Source organism: Erithacus rubecula (assembly GCF_903797595.1).
Source record: "Erithacus rubecula genome assembly, contig: SUPER_Z_unloc_2, whole genome shotgun sequence".
In the NCBI taxonomy this organism is placed as follows: domain Eukaryota; kingdom Metazoa; phylum Chordata; class Aves; order Passeriformes; family Muscicapidae; genus Erithacus; species Erithacus rubecula.
The window spans coordinates 12,609,623-12,628,879 of NW_027635860.1; the positions used below are offsets into that span (position 1 = coordinate 12,609,623).

At 36.0% G+C, this 19,257-nt stretch overlaps 1 protein-coding gene across 4 annotated transcripts in view; it reads left to right on the forward strand.

The window, feature by feature from the left end:
- The window catches only part of FER (FER tyrosine kinase), a 157,891-nt gene that overhangs the window by 97,236 nt on the left and 41,398 nt on the right, over window positions 1-19,257 (forward strand). For 3 of the 4 annotated variants that reach the window (XM_079331053.1, XM_079331054.1, XM_079331055.1), the window contains exons 14-16: window positions 471-527; window positions 3,544-3,659; window positions 5,181-5,275. In XM_079331053.1, coding sequence (XP_079187179.1) covers window positions 471-527; window positions 3,544-3,659; window positions 5,181-5,275 — 268 coding nt within the window. Of the gene's footprint in view, window positions 1-470; window positions 528-3,543; window positions 3,660-5,180; window positions 5,276-6,196; window positions 6,412-19,257 lie in introns of those variants that run through there. The other variant, XM_079331056.1, reaches the window with a different exon arrangement.

Sequence of the window (19,257 nt, forward strand, 5' to 3'; positions counted from 1 at the left end):
GATATAAGAGATGCAAATACGTGTCTTATTGAGAAGTCATAAGATCAGTTCATTTCCATGTGCACTGAGGAAAAAAATATGGGAATGTTTTTGATTTAGTAATAAGTTACTTCATATACTAAAATTAAGCTTTCATATCTAATTTTCACTTGATGAATTTTTAAAATCAGGATGCTAAATACAATTTCCAGAGCTTGAGTGAAACTTTGCATAGTGCTCATCTATCTACATGCCATCATGTTGGTTTAATTTCTAATAAAAATTTACTATTCAGTATCACTATTTTATTGTATAGCAAGATTTCTAAACTCTTGAATTATAAATGCTTAGCTTTAAAACTTCTTGGTATGCTCATGATTGAGTGTTCTAAATGTAATACTTCTTCAGCTCCATTTCTGCTGAAACGTATCCTAGAGAAACTATATATTGCATATATGCACGGACTGAAAATTTTTCTTTCATTTTCATAGGATAAGAAATGGGTTCTCAATCATGAAGATGTCACACTGGGGGAATTACTGGGCAAGGTAAGTAACAGAGTGAGCTAAATAACACTTGAGTAAGTATACTATAATCATTAACCTATTTCTGTATACCTGTTCTTTTAAATTACTGTGGTATGCAGTTTTTATGTCTTTTTTTTTATACTCATACACAAGACCTCTTTAAGCTTTAAACAGATGTAAATCACACTTGCTAATAAACATTATAATGGTTTTGCTGAAAGTATGTAACTAGCAACTTATTTTTCTCTTTGGGAAGGGTTTTGAGCTAATTAGATTTCTATGAAGCATGATGTATCTGTTTTACTTTCTGTAGTCTAAGAAAAATATTGCAAAATATAAATAAAAATATGTAGGGAAATAGGTGTATGTTTATGCATTTGTATTTATAATATCTGATATGATGAGATGACTAAACCATTAATAAAACAAATCCTAATTGCTCGTGCATGATTATTTTCAGTCATTCACAAATTAGGTAATTTCACGATATTATTTGTGAAATTAATTATATTATAAATTAATATAAAGTAACTCTATTATCTTATAAATTAATATAAATTTATTATATTATATTAATTATCCTGTAGTTCATAAACTTGTAGATTACAAAGTCTGCTTGGGAGCAACAGGTCTTTAAAATCAGGCAAACTCCTCACATTTTTAGTACTTTTGCACCTGCAAAGACCATTTTGGGCACCACTATGGACACAAGGTTTTAAAAGATTTTTGAAAATCAGATAAAAATAAGGCTAAATGAGGAAGAGACAAATCAAAGCAGTAAATACATTCTGACTATGATACATACTAAAAAAAAATCAGTAAGAAAGTCAAGAAGTGGGGAATTGAAATACTGCTATAAATTTCTGTTACCAGGGATAAAATCTTTTTGGCAGTGTAAGATGACAAAAAGTATTACCAGATTGAGCTGTGCCTTCATGAAATGCAGGTGTGCTGCAGGATCTTCACATTCTTAAACAGGATACTAACAAGGGAGAAGAATAAAGATGTTCCAGCCATAAAAAAGCTTTGACTTTAAAATAAAAAATAAATATAAGCTGAAATAGTATAAGCTTAAAAAAAAGTTATTTACTTTTGATGTGTAAAGACAAGTAAAGCAATTTGAAAGGCATTTTAGTAAATTCAATTTACATATGTATGGCATGTTTTTGGCATGAAACATTTTTAACATTCATTAAAGGCAACTGAGAATTTTAAAGTGATTATAGAAAGATATTTTCTTAAAAATATAGAACAGGCTAAAAACTTTCTTGGAACACAGCAAGAATCTTATGCATTCATCTCTAAGAAGGTGTATTCATACTAAAAAATACAAGAATGACACAAATTCACCAGAAAAGTGAGAAATCTCATCAAATCTACAATACCTTAAGTGGCTTGAAAAAGATGAGGAAGAAATCATGAAATTTTAATGTATGAAAGATGCGAACTTTAGGAAAGAGGAAGATTTTCCTTCACCTCAAGAGTGAGTCATTGGCTTATTTACTCAGCATTAATTCTATAATATTCCACAAAATGGAAGTTGCATAATAGGAATATGTTGTACTAAAAAGCATGTATCTGATAACACTTCAGTATGGTCAATAAGGAAGCAAAGCATTTTCAAGACTTAAATAAGGCTTAGGGTAGGTTCAGATTTCACTAGAAGGGTAACAAGAAAAGTAGACTGTGAGCAACTGAGCTGCTTACCTTGGGTGCCTGATGCCATTTCAGATCTGAGAGGTAGTGTGCTAGCCTCTGGAAGTGAAGGGCTGTCAGAGATCCTGAGCCTCACTTGCCAGCTACATCTTGTCCCAGGGTAAAGAAAAAAATTCTGCAGACATGTTCAGCCCTACATTTCTTTCCTTGCTATTTGCACGTTACTGTTTTCCATCTGTGAGGGTTTTTTTTGCTCTTCTGTCATGTTTCTTTGGCAACGCTAAATTCATCTGTATGATGTAATGAAATCTTAATCACTCAGGAAAGGAAGGAAAACATCTCCAATAGACTTTTTTGAAGTCACATGAAGCCTCTGCTACCAGGACACAGAAGTGTAGTACATGTGGAAATTAATCAGACATTGTTTCAAAATTGAGTTGCGCTTATTCTTTGGGAAATACAAAGCTTAAATAAATATATGAGATGAATAGTTTTCTTCTTGTTTCCTTCTCATTAGGGTTTTTTCATTGATGCCAGTGTTTTATACTTCACAATTTCCTTCTTTCAAAATTGTGTGCTAATTAATTTTTCTTTTGTTTTTTCTTAAATAACAATTCATCTAGTGGACGCTTATATTATGGTATTTATTACTTCATTTTTCTTCTATAAAAGCTAAAAAAAAACCTCTCTGATTTGCCTTGGGGGTATGTTGTTCACTACCTAAAATGATTATAAAAGGAGCTAATTTCTAAAGTTTTGTCAAAATGGAAGCCTTACTGTTTTGTGTTTATAGAGCAGTGCTGAGCTTGGGTTTTAAATAAATTCTGGATTACTAGACACAACAATACATTTTGCAGTGGGTTTAATTTATGATAAAAATTAATACTCAGTGTTTTCATTCTTTGTATTTTCCATTTTTTCTTTCTTATATATGAGAATGTTTATGTTATTTTGGTGTGTTTTGTCACAGTTTGAGATTAATTTTTGGTCTCTTCCATACTGCAAGTTAAAAACTATTTACAAAATACAAACGTGTGAGTACAGGAATATGAATAAGAACAACGTACTACAGTCACTGTCAGTTGATTTGAAGGGGTTTTTTAAAGAGGTTTTATGAGAAAATCCTAATTACTTAATTAATGGTGGTTTTTTCCTCTTTCAGCAAGGTGAAACCAGAAGCCATATACTGTGTCTGTGTAATAGATGTACTGTGTCAGAGTGAACAGCTTTGGTTGGGGCAGATGCTGGGAGAAAATCTCATTTGGTTTCATAAATACTTTCCAAAGTTCTGTTCCAGTTTCACTAGTTATCTGTATTATTTTTTCTGGTGATTTTTTAAGATTATATTTACCTAAAACAATCTTTTTTCCCCTGATTTCAGGGTAATTTTGGTGAGGTGTATAAAGGAACATTAAAGGATAAAACTCCTGTTGCTGTAAAAACTTGCAAAGAAGATCTTCCTCAGGAACTGAAAATAAAATTTCTGTCAGAAGCCAGGTAGGTTCTCTAAAATTACTTGCGGCAGTTCTTTCAGTTTTTATCACTAGATGCATTTACAAAATCTGACCTTCTGAAAAATTAAAAAAAGCAGTTGTCAAACTTCAGTTTCTTTCCCTCAGTACTTTCCAAACTATCGCTGTGGTAATTAAACATTGGCATTTTTAGTGTATGAATGCATTAGCATCTGCACTTCCTGAAACCATCTCTTTGACAAAGCAAGCCATACGTATAAAATGAAATATTGTTGTCTTAAGTGCTTTCATTTAGAACTTCTTGGATGCCCCATGAAGTTTGGGATAAGAAGACTGGAAGATGTTGTTAAGTGTGATTACACCAGGCCTACCTCCTGCCATATATGCATGGCTAATAGAAGTGATCAAATGTGCCCAGATTACTTTTCTTTGTAAGAAGAGTTTGCTCTAGTAGAAGTGTTTTATCAATCAACATGAAATTATATGCTTTTTTTCAAGATACGGTCATGACACAATGTGCAAAATATTCTGAGTGTCACCTGATGTTTATAGGTAGGTTCTGAAGTTCAAGGGAGAGGTCTGTCTTGAGATAAATGTCATCATTTTTAAACTACTTTGCTCCTTCTTGCAATAAAGCTTCATATGTTTTAATTTCCACTCCCAAACTAGTATGATCAGTATTGAAAACTAAAAGACACTATCTGCATTTATACAATGAAAATCTATCTATTGCATCACTGCAAAAACTTTTGGCAATGGCAGAGATATGTCATTTGTTAAGCAGTTTGACATTAATAGGAAAAAATTGAATGTGTTATTTTTCGCTAAATATGTATGTACCAGGTAGGTTAGTATTTTATACTTGATCCTAGGAAAAAAGGGGAAAAAGAGGAAGTGATTTGAATCAGCAAGTATCAGAAGAAACATTTAAGTTGCAAAGTCTCTGTAGAGCTTTTTTCTTGCTCTTCATTTCACTTACAAATCATAAAATGCTGTTTTAGGCTGGAAATGTTCTTATTAAAGAACTGTGTCAAAAGATGTAAATGTTTTCATTTAATTCTCAAAATTGCTGTCCTCGTAGTCCTCTAAAACTTATTATATTAATTAATCTCTCAAACTGAAATTAGAACAAGTGTGCTTTTGAACAGTGCAGCAGAGAATCATATAGACATGCTGTGCATACTGTTTTGATGTAGCTCTGCTTCTGGTCTGCCACTGAAATTCTGATTAAATACAAGGGTTCTTAAGAAACTGCAAACATGTCAGGCTGTTTTTCAGTTATATAGATAAATGTCACATAGACAAATGGTAAAATTACAATAAGGATAATTTTTGATTTATTAGTGAATCAATAATGATTTTTATTTCAGAGTGGTGATTGATCTGTTACATTGATTTTAGTAAAAGCAATGATATTTTTTTTTAATAACAGTAATGACATCTTCAATTAAAGTAACATTAAAGGTTTAAGATATTTTTCTGTAATATTTAATCAGTCTGTACAGTAAAGTTTATTAATATAATAAACTTCTTGTGTGTTTTGCAGAATACTCAAACAATATGATCATCCTAATATTGTAAAACTTATAGGAGTTTGCACTCAACGACAGCCTATTTATATCGTTATGGAACTTGTTCCAGGTAATTGTTTTTTTCTTCTTTTTCCCAGCATATTTCCATAGGTTTCATTGTTTCCAAATGTGAAATGTATTGTTTTCTATTTATCATATTTTGCGTCCTTGTGTCTGATGTCGGAAGTCATCTCTGTTGCAAATCTTTGGAAATGCTGGATTCTCGTAGTTTTGGAGGGGTTGAGCTCCACAAATCTGTTGAGAATTTTACTGTAGCCTTTAAGGACAACTGAAGCTACATTATTCTTCTCTTGAGATACTGAATGCTATTTCCTTGAACAATAGAGTTAGGTAGTGAATATTAAGAACTATTTAAAGAAACTTCATGTCTGGGTCATGTCTCAATTTTAATTACTCATGTTTGGGTCACCTTTAGTAATACACATTTTTTTCTTTACCAGAATGTATTGTTTGGTTTTTGGGTTGCTACTGATTTCTTTTTGGAATTGAGTTAATTTCATTTAGCAATGGCTAGAGTGAATTTCAAATTGTTGGGCTATTAACAGCTTTGGGGCAATTTTGCCTCTTTGTTGATTTTCTCAGCAGCTGGAAAATGTGTTAGTTTAGTAGCCTTTAGTACTGCTTAATGTGCAACAATGTATTTGTTTTATTTATCACTGGATTTGTCTTAAAAATTATACAAGCTGCTTTAAGAGCCATTTTATTCAAGAAGACTTAGATTGCTTATAATTCTGGAATATTGTCTGTAGAATGAGAGCACTGATGAAATATTTGACCTTGTGGAGTTTTCTGCCTTTATTAAATTAGATTATTATAGTTTCATGCATGATAACTTTATTAAAATTGAGACTGAAAGCAGTGTCGTCAGTTTTAAGGGGTACTTTAGTAATCAACTTCTCCTGACATCTCTGAAGATAAAAGTAAATCCTGATCTTGTAACACCTTTATCATTCTGGTTCAGGTTTTTCAGAGCCTTGTACAGGTTGTTGAAACATGCTAATGCAATTGAGGCAGAATTGAGTGAGAACTTTCCTCTATTTCTCATGCCTGTTTTGCAGTTCAAGCCTATCCAAATATTCTTGGGTTTGAATTTGCTTCAGAATGAAGCTTCTTGCAAAGAGAGCTGTTGCTCTGTTTCAATGGTCTGCAAACCCCCTGGGCTGGCTGCTCTGTCTGCACACCCTCATAAACCATTACACTCCCCCACATGCTCTTACATCTTAGCACACCAAGAGACTGACTGAATCAGCAGAAAACATAAGGAAAAGTCAAGTCACGTAGATGAATAGAGAAGCAGTGATTCTGATATTACTCTTTTTTTCTAGTGACAAGTTTGGTGAGATTACAAAAAATGATAGTTAATAGTGCTCTGACTTGTGTTAATAGCACTCTGATTAGTGCTGCTCTTTGAGGCAGCAGGATAGTGATAAACTTGTCTTCCATGTGACACTAAGCTTCTCAGTATCTTCGTTGTTTTGTCTTAAATGTGTTTATGTTTCAAGGTGTTTAAGAAGTTTGACTCTAACATACTGTTTAATAGCTAAAAAAAGTCAAATTTTAACTTGGAACTGTATTCTGTGAATGTATGGCAGAAAACACATGTAATTTATAAATGTCTGACAGTTTTTTCCCGAGGATAAAATTAGAAGCATCTTCATAAAACAAGAAACTTCTGCCTTGTTTTCTGGCTTCTGTCTAATGCTTGCAAATTTTCTGCCATTTTTATATCCCAGATACATGTAGGCTGTACACCTACTGTGTCTTTTGAGACTCCTGTGGTGTGGTTCTATAGCAACTAATTCTGCTTTGCATTCCAGATTCTGATTTCAAATCAGAGGCTTAATTTATTTGGGTATTAGGAATGTATATTGAAACTTACCACTTTATATAGAGAGGTGCTACTCTGTTAGTGATTCTGTCATAAACTGGCTCTGTAGAGATACCTTTGTTGCAAGCGTAAATAGGATTAAAACCATGCATATGGATAAAAGCATCAGTGAAAACAGTAAAAAAAGGTTGCAGATACATCTTTAGTTATGCATCCATCCTTTGTTACATGCGAAAATAGTCAAAAGGTTGCCAGCAAATAACAGAGAAACAAAGTTGTCAAAAGACATCCTTTGCAGTAGACCTTTTTCTTGAGGAGTGGTATGGGGGGTGTTAACATAAGTGATGTGTCCTATAATTGTCCTGTAGTAAGAATCATAGTGATAAAGAAATGTCAAGAAGAGTGATTGTAGGAAGGATTAGCTGAAATAATAAACAATGTAGCATATCATGGATACACAGAATCATAGAATAGTTTGGGTTATATAAGGCCTTGAAGATTATCTAGTTCTAACCCGCTGCCATGGGCAGGGTCACCTTCTGCTCAAAGAGGTTGCTCAGAGCCCCACCTCACCTGGCCTTGAACACAACTAACTACGTATTAGTTAGCTAGTCTTGACTTGCTGTTCACTTGCTGTTGGTCATGCTGATCTCACTGTACATGTCCTCCCAGTGTCAATCCATTACACATTACTCCATACAGAAGGAAAGACTTGATCCTTTTTGCAATCCACCTATCAGGGCACTAGAAAAAGGTCTTAATATAATGTATATGTATGTTACATAGACCTCTCTTTAAGGGGTGCACGTACAGGAAAATCTATCTGATCTCCCTGCTGTTGTCTGGGCTTTTAGAGAGCCACGTCTTTTCTGTCCTGAGTCTTGTCCTGCAGGTCTTTCTGCTGGGTCCTCTGCAAGTGGGAAGAAACATCTTGTACAGAATGTGTACAGAATACACATATATATGTAGAATGTGTGCAGAATATTGCAAAATATGTAGAATATTGTAAATATGTTTATTTATTTTAGAATTTAGATTTACTTTTGCTTTCTATATGCTATTCTTTTAATTGTTGAAAAAATAAACTAAGTAAAGTGTTCTTTGTCATATATAAACACAAGCTAAAAATGTATGTAGCAGCAATTTCCTTCTTGTGTATATGGAAAGTTACACGTATGCAAGAAATGTGACCTAAAAATTTGCAGAGAGTTGCTAAAAGATTTTTTTTTTTTTTTAATCCTAAACAAATTGTCCTACCTTTTCTCTGCTTGCCTTCCCAAAATAACTGAGATAGCCATGGAAAATGAATCAATAACCTGTTACTATTTTACTTATAAGAGTTTTGTGTGTTGTGATCTATACGAAATCTGATTTGCAGGCTTAAGGTATGCTAGGTAGCCTCTGTGAAAAAGGAATTTAGCCAAACAGATGGTTTTAAATTTTTTGTGGTTGCATAATGGATAAATTTGTAATAACCTTTAGAACACTCTTTTAAATAATTAATTTTTCTCTTCTTTACCTAAATGACATTGAAATGCTAACTAAAAGGGTAGACAGCTCCGATCCTTATAAGGGTCCAGTGCTGGATGGCTTTCCAACTACCACATAATGATTAAACCCACTGAATTTTACCATGGCCTGGTTTTCTTCTGTGAATATTTTAGTAGACTAAGAAATAAGAAAACAACTCTATTTGGAAATTATCTTTCTATTAAAACATTTTGTTGTTAATGGAGAACTTACCACAGAGATTTCCCTTTCCTGTGTAACCTATGACTTTTTCTCTAGGAACAACTCTTGTCTAGGAACAACTATTGTTATGGCTGTTAAGAAAACTGCTGCTTAGATAAATCAGACTTGCAACATGTTAGTATCTTGAAGGACAATCATATAGGTTGCTATAAGTTATTTTCTTTGTAATATTCTTCCTATTTTTTACTGCTTTATAGTGAAATGTTCTCTAAGGTAATTTGATAAGGTTTGCTGCAGAGGTCACATTTGGTGGTTTTTTCCTGGTGTCTTCATGTCTAAATATAGGAATATTACATTATTTCATAATGAAATACAGTAACTTTTTATTAATCTGTTGAGAAACACTGTAAGTATCCAGTTTATCATTAGAAAGATAGAAATTAAAGTAAGAATTGCTAGTGAATTTTGGGCAAAGAGACCTCATATGTTGAGACTTGCCAAATGTTGATGGTAGTATAGAGCCTTGAGTTTGTATTATCTTATGGACTTGACTGACCCGACTGAAAATGCAGTAATGTAATGTAGTAAATGTGCAACACAAGTCCTGAAGCTGTTCAGAGAGAATTGATGCATATACAACCACTGTAATTTTCTAATGTAGATAAACTTTATCAGGTATGGTTTCCCACATGAGAAAGAGCAGAACTTCATGCAAGAGTTTATAATGCTCTGTAAGAAAGAATGTTACTTGTAAAATCAGTCTGAAAAACGGTATTATACTAATATTTTCTGTTAAGTTGGGTTTTTTTTGTTTTGGGTTTTGGTTTTTTTTCCCCTTCTTTTTGTGCTTTATCTTGCATTGTTGACCTTAAAGGTGAAGAAAGAGAAATAATTATGAGGAGCTGCTTTGGTATTCAGAACAGCAAAAGAACTATTTGCCATTTTCTCTTAAGGCCGCATGGGCCATAAGGAGTTTTCATAACAGCTCATTTGCAGTAAGATTATATGATGATCAAAAAGATTGCCTGGAATACTGCCAAAGTCCAGACAACCTGAGACAAATGAATGCTGAATTTTGTTGGGACATGGAACAGATCTACCAAGAAAATGCTGAAGGGACTACAGAGCCTGTTTCTTTTCAGAGCAAACTCATAATCTTTTCATGAAAAAAGAAGGGGAAAAGGAATCTAAATTGCCCTTCTCTTTTACCCTTTCTGTTGTCTTTCTCCCCAAACTTCTTTTTTAGTGATCATGGGTGACAAAGTGGGTTATAATTTAGTGCAATACTCAGGATTATTTAATTACATTTTCATTTGCTTATAATTTATCATAATCTCCCATGTAATCTAAAAGGAGCTGCAGGGTTCCCATTAAAAATTTGAATGTTTTTTCCTCTTCCTTTAAGGGAAGAAGAAATCAAGATCAAATGTAATGTATAAGATGGAAAAAGCAATCCTAAGCTACAACATTCTTTCTTCTCCTTCTTTATATTAATTTCAATGTACTTGAATCTTAGTTAGTCCTGAAAGGAGAATTTAATTTAGAAGTAAGAACTTGGCACGTCCCTGAAATGGGTGTTTTAGAATGGAGTGTTTTGAGGATACATGTGCCATCCTGTGGTGCAGTTATCACTTTATGCAACTATTTCAGCAATTTATCTTGTAGAATCTTCCATGGTACCTCTGTCCCTCCAGCAGAGAGTCTGCAAGATAAGCACCATCATCATGCTTGCACCAGCTCACTCTGGAAAGGTTTGTTTAATTAAAAGTAGATGCAAACATCTTTGTATGTTCCAGTGCTTCATTCAAGGTAGTAGAAGGAAGCATTCATGTGTTTTGTGACCTGCTCCTTTTAGAACCTGGAATGTTTAATCTTAAATTGGTAGATCTAGTTTCTCTATTTCAGGTTTCTATATATTTAAGCATTTTTATAACCTAAGTAGTTAAATTAAAACCCCAAAAATATTTTGGAATAATTTTGTTTCTGCTGTGTCAGGCATTCAAATATAGGCAATTGAAGTGTCTGTCTTGTCTGTTGAGTCATAATATAACTTCTTCTAGCATATGCATTATGCTAATATGATCTATGATGAGGGTGTTATATATTATGATATTATGAAAACTAGATGATCTTCCTGTACCAGACCCTTGCCTCAGATAGTTCTAAATAATTTTCCAGCAGTTGTCTCTTGTCTCCACATCCATTCTGTGGCCATAGATCATATTTAGTTCATTCTATCAGTGATCTGCTCTGATAGCAGTGAACTGCCCTGAACTAATTCTCACTCCCTCTCCCCAGTGTGTATTAGTGGATATTTTTCATTCTCCTACTAATGCATTGCATTTTACTGAAGTACTAGTGTGCCTTCCTGATACCACCATGGAATTCCTTTCTAATAACAGATACATGCTTTTAAAGAAAGCAACTTCCTTTTTAATTTAACAATGAGTTTGTGTTCCTTGTTTTATTAACCTCATGTTGATATGTTTTGATTGCTGGCAGTTGGAAAGTGGTAGAGCTATGCCTGTACATGTAAACAGCTGTGGAAACATCCAGTAATCTAATAGCATGGGAAGATTGTCAGAATTAGGTTTCAGCTATACTCAGCTTTTATATAGATGTGTAGCCAGCTTTCAAGGAGGAGTTCAGCAAGGTCATAAGTCTGTCTTTGCAGATGGATAAAGTAACCTGTAGAGGTCTGTTCTGAATCATTTGGGATGCAAATTGACTGTGCCACTGATGCAGAAACAAATCCGAGGTGACAGGTTTTATTAGCTCAAGTGCACACTCCTCCCTGTGAGCTGCCCTGACTCCATAGAACCGCAATGAGCACGGCCATTTCTGCTGTGCCTGTACCCAGAGTCACCCCCTGGAAGTACTCAGAAAATAAACCTGGACTTTCCAGATATGCCTTAGATAAGGGCTTATGGAGGTGTTTGGTTGAAGGTTGAACTTGATGATGTTGGAAGTCTTTTCCAACCCAAGGGATTCTGTGATCCTTAACCCAAGCTCTGAAGTTACCTCTTTAACCGTGTTTGTGCTGTCCTGCAGTTTGCTTTGCTCTGGCTTGGTTTATTCACTCCCTTTCTTCTGAAATGTGACTCCATTGCTACTTTCTATGTTACAGTACTTCTTAACTTCCACAGGGTGTATTATGTCAGAAACATTGTAAAGAAAGCCTGGTGTCTTGCTTGACCTACCAGGCTCAGTTTTTGGCTTTTCTTGGAAAAGAGGGATCCAGGGCATAAAGTGAAGAAGTACCTATAGATCCATTATAGGTGGTGCTGAGGAGCTGATGTAATTTACTCAATCTTTTGTGCAATTGCTCTCATTTTCTTCATATAGTGATAATTCAGAGTATAGCACCAAATCATAGCTGTCTTTGTGTTTTTCTGTTATTACTTGCACTGGAGCCAGTAGACTTTTATAAGTACTGGCTTTTACTTTTATAAGTAAAAACTCAGTTCTGAGTCTGAGAGGTGTATATAATTTATTTATTAATATGAAGTACAATAGCCATATTGAGCTTTTCTGCTAAGTTAATTACCTTTCTGGATAAAGGAGAGCAAATGTTAAGAGCAGTACATGTATATCATGGCTTACTTGAGCCTTAGATTAGTCCTCCTGTCTCTGAGGTGCCACTGATTTGATACACAGCCCTGGAATACTGACTGATGCTGGGAAATATCTGAACTTTTAGTTTTGCATTGTGCAATTCAGCTGCTACATTTTCTACTTTGGTGTGGTTTTTGCCTCTTTCATATTTCTGGCGGCAGTGAGATCTCTATAGAGATCTACAGAGGTTTTGGGGGTTATTTTCCTAATTGCTTCCCTTTAGACAGTCCTTAAAACTTTAGTAATAAGGTTTTGCATGATCTGACCCATTGGTTGTATTGGTTGTACATCCTCTGTTGCTGTATTTTGTGAGCAGATTTCAGATCCAAGTCCTATCTTGCAGTCACATCCTTTACCGTACACTGTCCAAAATCAATACTACAAAAAAAGGGTCAGTCAAATTCCAATTAGACATAAGGTGCAGTGATAGTGACTGGCTTTGTTTTCTATTTGGTTCTCTTTGTTTTTCTAGTTAAATAAGTTATCTTTTCATTATTATTGGTTAGTGAGCCACCTTCTGTCTACCCTACAGTTTCTATTCACACAGACACCTGTCTGCTTCTCTAGTTTTTTTCTCTCTTACTTCATTCTCTCAAGTTTCCACCTTCCATTTTGACTTGTCTCTCTATCTCTGCAACTTGCTGTGCCTCTGCCTGTGCCATCTCCCCTTGTTGGGCATTTCACTCACAGAGCCAGACACCCCCAGGGATTTCTTCTCTCTGTGTGTCCAACTTTTCCCTCTCCTCACCAGCCCTCCTGCAGTACATGCACACATACATACAGGCCCTGTTTCTTCTTCCTTGCCTTGCTCGTAGCCCTGTAATGCACATGGGTCTTTTCCTTCCTCTTTGCTTCGTGAATTCCAGATTATTAAGAAAAGTCAGATTCCTTTGTTAGGGTGTAGGTTGTGGTGATTAAAAATTCCTTTTGCCTCAGAGCTACTGTTTAGTAAAACAGGACCAAAGCTCTGGTCTCCTTTCATTTGTAGTATTTCAGACTGCAGTTGGATTTTAATCTCTTCATATGTTCTAGGCTTTGATGTTACTGTATTTTGTACCAATATTATACAAAATCAAATCAGCAAGTACATGAAACTAGAAAATCCATTTTTATACTGAATGAAAACATAAAAAATTAGCAAAGTGTCTTGGTAGTTGCAAAAACTTCTGTATTCAACTTCTTTTTATTCACTGTTATCCACTTTTTTTTTACTTTGTCTAGGACAGTTTTTGCTATAGTAGTTATTTAACAGGTCTGCGTTTTAAAAAATCCTCATTGTTTTTCTTTAGATTAAAAAACCCTCTGTTCTTCAGCTACATTCTGTTTCACATCAGCTACCATGTCTCTCTAATCTGGAGTCATTTTCAAGGCCTTCAGTTATGGATTATTGAGTATAATACAGTTAGAGGAATTATTTACTGAAGAATGGAAGATCTCCTGGAGAAAGATGATTTTCCTTTCAGTTAGTTTCTGAAGTAGGTTTTATCTACACACTCAGAGTGGGTTTCCCTACAGCCACCATACTAAAATGTAAGAGTGCAGATAGTCTGGTTACTGTTATATTGGCAGCACAGAAGACAAGGGATGGTAGTAGCTGTCTCACCATGTCTCACCATGATTTCTGGTTTGTTTTTGACAGGTGATGACAGACTGTTTTGGACAGACACTTATTTCACATGGGATATTGGCTACATGCTCTGCCTTATTTGATCCACCTGGCATCTAAAGCAGGACTGCTGAGCATTGTCAATATTTCCTTTATTTTGATTATCATAAGTCATTGGTCTGTCATCCCGTTGAAAGGAAGTCAAACAGCACATATAAATGTGCTGTAACCTTCTTCTCGTTTTCAGTTTATCACAGTGCAGTTATTTTGTGCTTGTGAGTCATCTCTGCTCTGGTCTCATCAAAGGTTGTCTGCTAAGAAGTCATCCACAGCACAGTTCTGGTGCAAGCCACGTTTTCTCTGTGTTTGCTTGTTTTGCTGCTGCTGCTCTTGTCCTTGGCTCTCAGTGCACACAATTCATTTAATTTTTTTTTTCTCTCTTTGTCTTTTGTTTTCACATACAGGTATTTCTACTCATACTTCATTACTGCCAGTGTTGATATTACATTTGCAGCACTTCGTATGGTTATAACAACTTCTACTTGATTTGCTTAACAGGAAAAAGAAAGTTTTAACTGGATTTCACAGTAGTTCTCAGTAAGCAGTTAGAAAAATAAACCTTGGGTTTATTTACAGTTTCTGTTACTACGTATATAAAATAAGAGAACAAAAAAAATTGAAAGCACTGCACTTCACACAAATGATGCATTAGTTGAAAAGTAAAGGCACAGTACTTTATTGAAAATGAGTGTTTTCACATTTTTAAGCCCTTGTATTTTAAATGGTTTGTCAAATAGCTTCTTACATACTTAAAAAACATATCTCATAGAATTCCCTAGAGATGCATGTTTACTATTTTAAATTCATAGTTTTAAGTAACTCCATTTGTGTTTGTGTTTTAGATCCCATGTATATGGGATTAAGATACTAGGCAATAAAGGAATAAATAGCTTTAAGATTACTTGAAATACTGACCATTTAAGTTCTCAAATTTATACTTACAGGTGCAGATAAAAGTAATTTCAATAATGTTGCAATGGCCTGTAAAGCTGTTAGGAATGCTGAATTCTAAAGCTCCCCTGGGTTAGGTGACCATTAGGAGGTGTGGCCACAAGCAAGATGGATCTGCATGATGAATTTGTGTATAAATAAAAGAAAAATTACCTATTTAAAACAACCTCTTAAAGTTAAAAAAGCTATGTAACAAAGGAAATTCTATTTTATTAAACTTAACACATGAATGATGATGCATGATGTTGCATCTGGTTGTTGCTTGGGGTGATAGCAAGTAAAGAAGCAGTAAGGGTCTTTGCAGGAGTTTCACAGAGATGTTTATTTCAGCCACGTGTGTACACCATCCATGGTTCAGAGAACAAAGGCAAAGGACTTTGAGAGGCTCCAGGTTAAGTACATGGGATGAGCAGGCAGGGAAGAAGCCTCAGAGACCAAGTACCAGGGGACATGGGGATGTCACAAGGGTGGGATTAGGGCATGGGGGCCAACGGGGAAACAGGGTGGGAGTGACCAAAGACTGAGGGACAGCGAGAGGGGCACCGGGCTGACCCAGGAACAGAGCAGGAGTTGCTTTGGCCAGATGAAACAGGATTCTTTATCAAGATGAGGCAGCTGAGAAAGGCCTCTCATGTTCCCTAATTGAGAATGCCTTTCAAAGTTCCCACAATATAACAATATAATTTATAATAATTGGTACTGTATTAAAGCTTTTATTAATATCTGTATAATAATTTATAATGTTATTAGGATATGAGATAGAGATAAAATATATAAACAATGTATGTCTATATGCCAATTCAGTGGGAGATTTCCCATCATCATTTCAAAACATACTTTAGTTGTGTTTAGTGTCATAATGGTTGTCAGAATGATGCCAAGAATGCCTAGAGCAAGCAGGTAGGTGTCATTGTGGACACTAGCTCAGGCAAACACTGAAATATGTGGTCATAGTTGATCATAAATGCAGTCAAATCAGAGATTGCCATAACTACATACTCTGTAAACCTCTTTAACATTTTTCATTGTTACTTGAATTTTTGGTTTTTTCTCATAGATCACAGGGTTGGGTTTGGTTTTTTTTCTTTTCAAAGGAAAATAATAATTTGTTTATTTTTGTGCAGTGAACTGTTTTATTGCCATGATATGTCACTTATTGTGCAACAAGAAGTTTATGCTGTAAAGCACAGTTAACACTAGAAATTGCTGATATGTGGTATTTTTCACACTCAGAATTCCTGCATGTAATGAGAAATAGTTCCCATTCACAGCAAAATACATGAAGGGCTGTGTTCAGGAACCCAGTTTTAACAGGCTGCTCTCATGGAACTTCTGCTTATGAGCTACATTTTGTCCTCTATGTAGTAAAATAATTCTGTTTTACTAGGAAGAGATTCCAGGACTGTTATTTGTCCTCCTATAAACCCAAAACAGGCAAGCCATCTCTACTAGGTGATAATACATATGTAATTGTCTAATTTTTTAGTAGTCCTTATTGTTGTTAGATCATACATCATTCTCTTGTGGTGCTGTGGGCCATTAACTGGAGTAACAGTTAGCCATGCAGACTACAATGGAAATTCCACATAAAAGAGAAAACATTGCTTACTATTGTGTAGTCATCTAGTTTTGTATCAGTTTTTTCATTATCCAATTAGTCTTTTTATTTCATTTTTATCAACAGCTATTACATTGGAAATAAAGCTCTGACACTATGTGCTGCAAATAGTGATTAGGACTTTTCATATTAAAACTCACTTTTAAAAGTACATAAAGATATTACCTAACCACAGCTCTGCACTGAAGAGTTTGTAGACAAATACTCTTAATTCAGCCTTGAAGATATTCATGTGGATGCTTTGCTGTGAAGATGAATAGCTGGAACACTGACCACAGTAAAAGTCAGAATTTACTGAGGAGTAACTCTGTTACTTAAAGGACAGACACTTAAGCCTATGCTAGTATCAGAATGTTGACGATAATCAGATTTAGCCTAAACATTGCATATATTATACAGAGTAGATGGGTTTCAATGGTTTTATTTTGTCTGCTACTAACACTGCTTTTAAAATATTAAATAGAATATTTAGAAATGTTTGTGCTGGTTTGGCACTAAAGACAACCCATGGAAGTGATTTTTCTGAGACGAGCAGCTAGACTTCCTCCGTCTCTGACAAAAATAGTGAGTGATTGGTTTTGAGAACTGACAGCTGGATAAAACAATGACAGAGGTGGGCACGCCTCTGTGACACTGGCGTTTTAAAACTAACACAGGGCGGGAAAGCTGTCCCTCCGTCCGGCCTCAGTACAGATAACGCTGGCCCGGCACGGGCGGGCGGGCTCTGAGGCAGCGCTCGGCAGGGCTCGGCAGCGCTCGGCAGGGCTCGGCAGCGCTCGGCAGGGCTCTGAGGCAGCGCTCGGCAGGGCTCTGAGGCAGCGCTCGGAGGGCTCGGCAGGGCTCTGAGGCAGCGCTCGGAGGGCTCGGCAGCGCTCGGCAGGGCTCTGAGGCAGCGCTCGGCAGGGCTCTGAGGCAGCGCTCGGCAGCCCCCGGGCCCCCAGAAGGGGCGGCCCGGCTCGCACAGCTGCTGAGGGCCGGGCTTGCTCCCCGCGCCCGTGCGGGCTCGCTGGCCTGGAGCGGCCGGGAGACAGCTGGGCCCTGCTCTGGCAGGGTAGACCGTCAGCCCATGGCTGGAACTGAATGCAGCGAAAGCCAGAAAACAGTCGTGCAGCCAGAACAGCCACCGTCTCTTCTTGCTGGGCCCTGCTATCTTAGCCCGACCCCCAGCGCGGCCTGAAATTCTCCACCCCAACAGCTGCAACACTGCCAGGCAAGGTATGAACTCTTTCACTGCCCAGAATGAGATTTGCAGACACTTTGTTCTCCCTCCTGAGTGAAACAAAAGGACCAAGATGAAGATACACACGGTCAGACAAAAGGAAGAGTCAGGTCCCAGATGGAAGAAATCAATGGCGATGCCTCGCTCTTGGACTGAAATTTCTGTTTATTTTAAGCTATGGAGGAGAGACTCTCGTTTCCCTATAACTCAGAAAGGCATTATGAGGTGGATGAATGTTCTTATTGTTAATATGAGCAGAGGCATTTGTGCTAAAGTTAGCAGATGTTGAAATGGCTGTGATCCCATAGGTTTGAATAAAGAGGGGAGATGAAGATCCCTACTGTCCCCTAGGAAAGAGAAAAAGGAGGACGTCAGTTTTTAAAGACAAAACAGCTTTTGTTTGAACTGTTATAATCCTTAAAGTGTGGCCTGTAAATTTATATGGACCCACGATTGTGGGAAGACTGATAGTCGAGGAAGGAATTTTTACATAGTGATCAGATTTCCATTCTCCTGAGTGGCTGATTCATTGTGACATCGAGGCCACAAGAAAACTTTTCTTGTGGAGAAATCTCCATAGATTGAAGAGAGAAACTCCTCTCCCAAGTAAATTGGTAAAAGACTGTTTTTAGAGATGGTAAACTGATTTGTTTCTGTATGTGGCTGGTGTGAAAGAAAAGAAGTTGGGGGGGGAGGAGAAGTGTTATGAAAGTTTTATTCTGATGCTTATTACTTTTTCTTGTAGTTTATTATAAGAAAGTTTTCCTTTAAAGTTTGAGCCTGTTTTGCCTTCCTCCTATCTCACAGCAGGAAATGAGTAAATAATTCTAGTGGGTGCACTGCCAATTTGACCAACCCACGACATAAATTGGTGCATTGGTCCAGAAATTTCAAAATTGGCAAACCAAATCCACTACACGAAATTGATGTTTCAGCTTGGTTGAACCAAAACCAAGACAATGTTTTTGCCATTTCTATGCAAGGACAGATACAAGGAAACAGGACAGCTCTGAAAACTCTGAGACACATTAATGTAATTAAAACTCTCTTTTGGTTGATGGGCATTAAGTGTACTGTATATAGCTTGACATACAGTGCGGTTTTTGCTGGAAACCATAGAATTTTGTACAGTGCATGTCACACTGAAAATTAACAAGTCACTTCCTGATGGTAGTAAATTGCATTGGCAAGTAACAGGCATGTGCTTTGTGAGTCTGACATATTCTAATGTAAGTAACTGACCAGCTTTTAATATCATTCAGAAACAAACTGTTGAAAATTGGGATATTAATCTGATTGGCTGAGCATACTGGAAACTAATTTATAACATATTATTTTTAAAAATTTTAATGGATATGGTTGGGTTTTCTTTTATTTAAAGTTTATCATAGGTTTCCTTGTTGCCTTTAATATCTTGTTATGTGAGAACAGATAGTTTCACT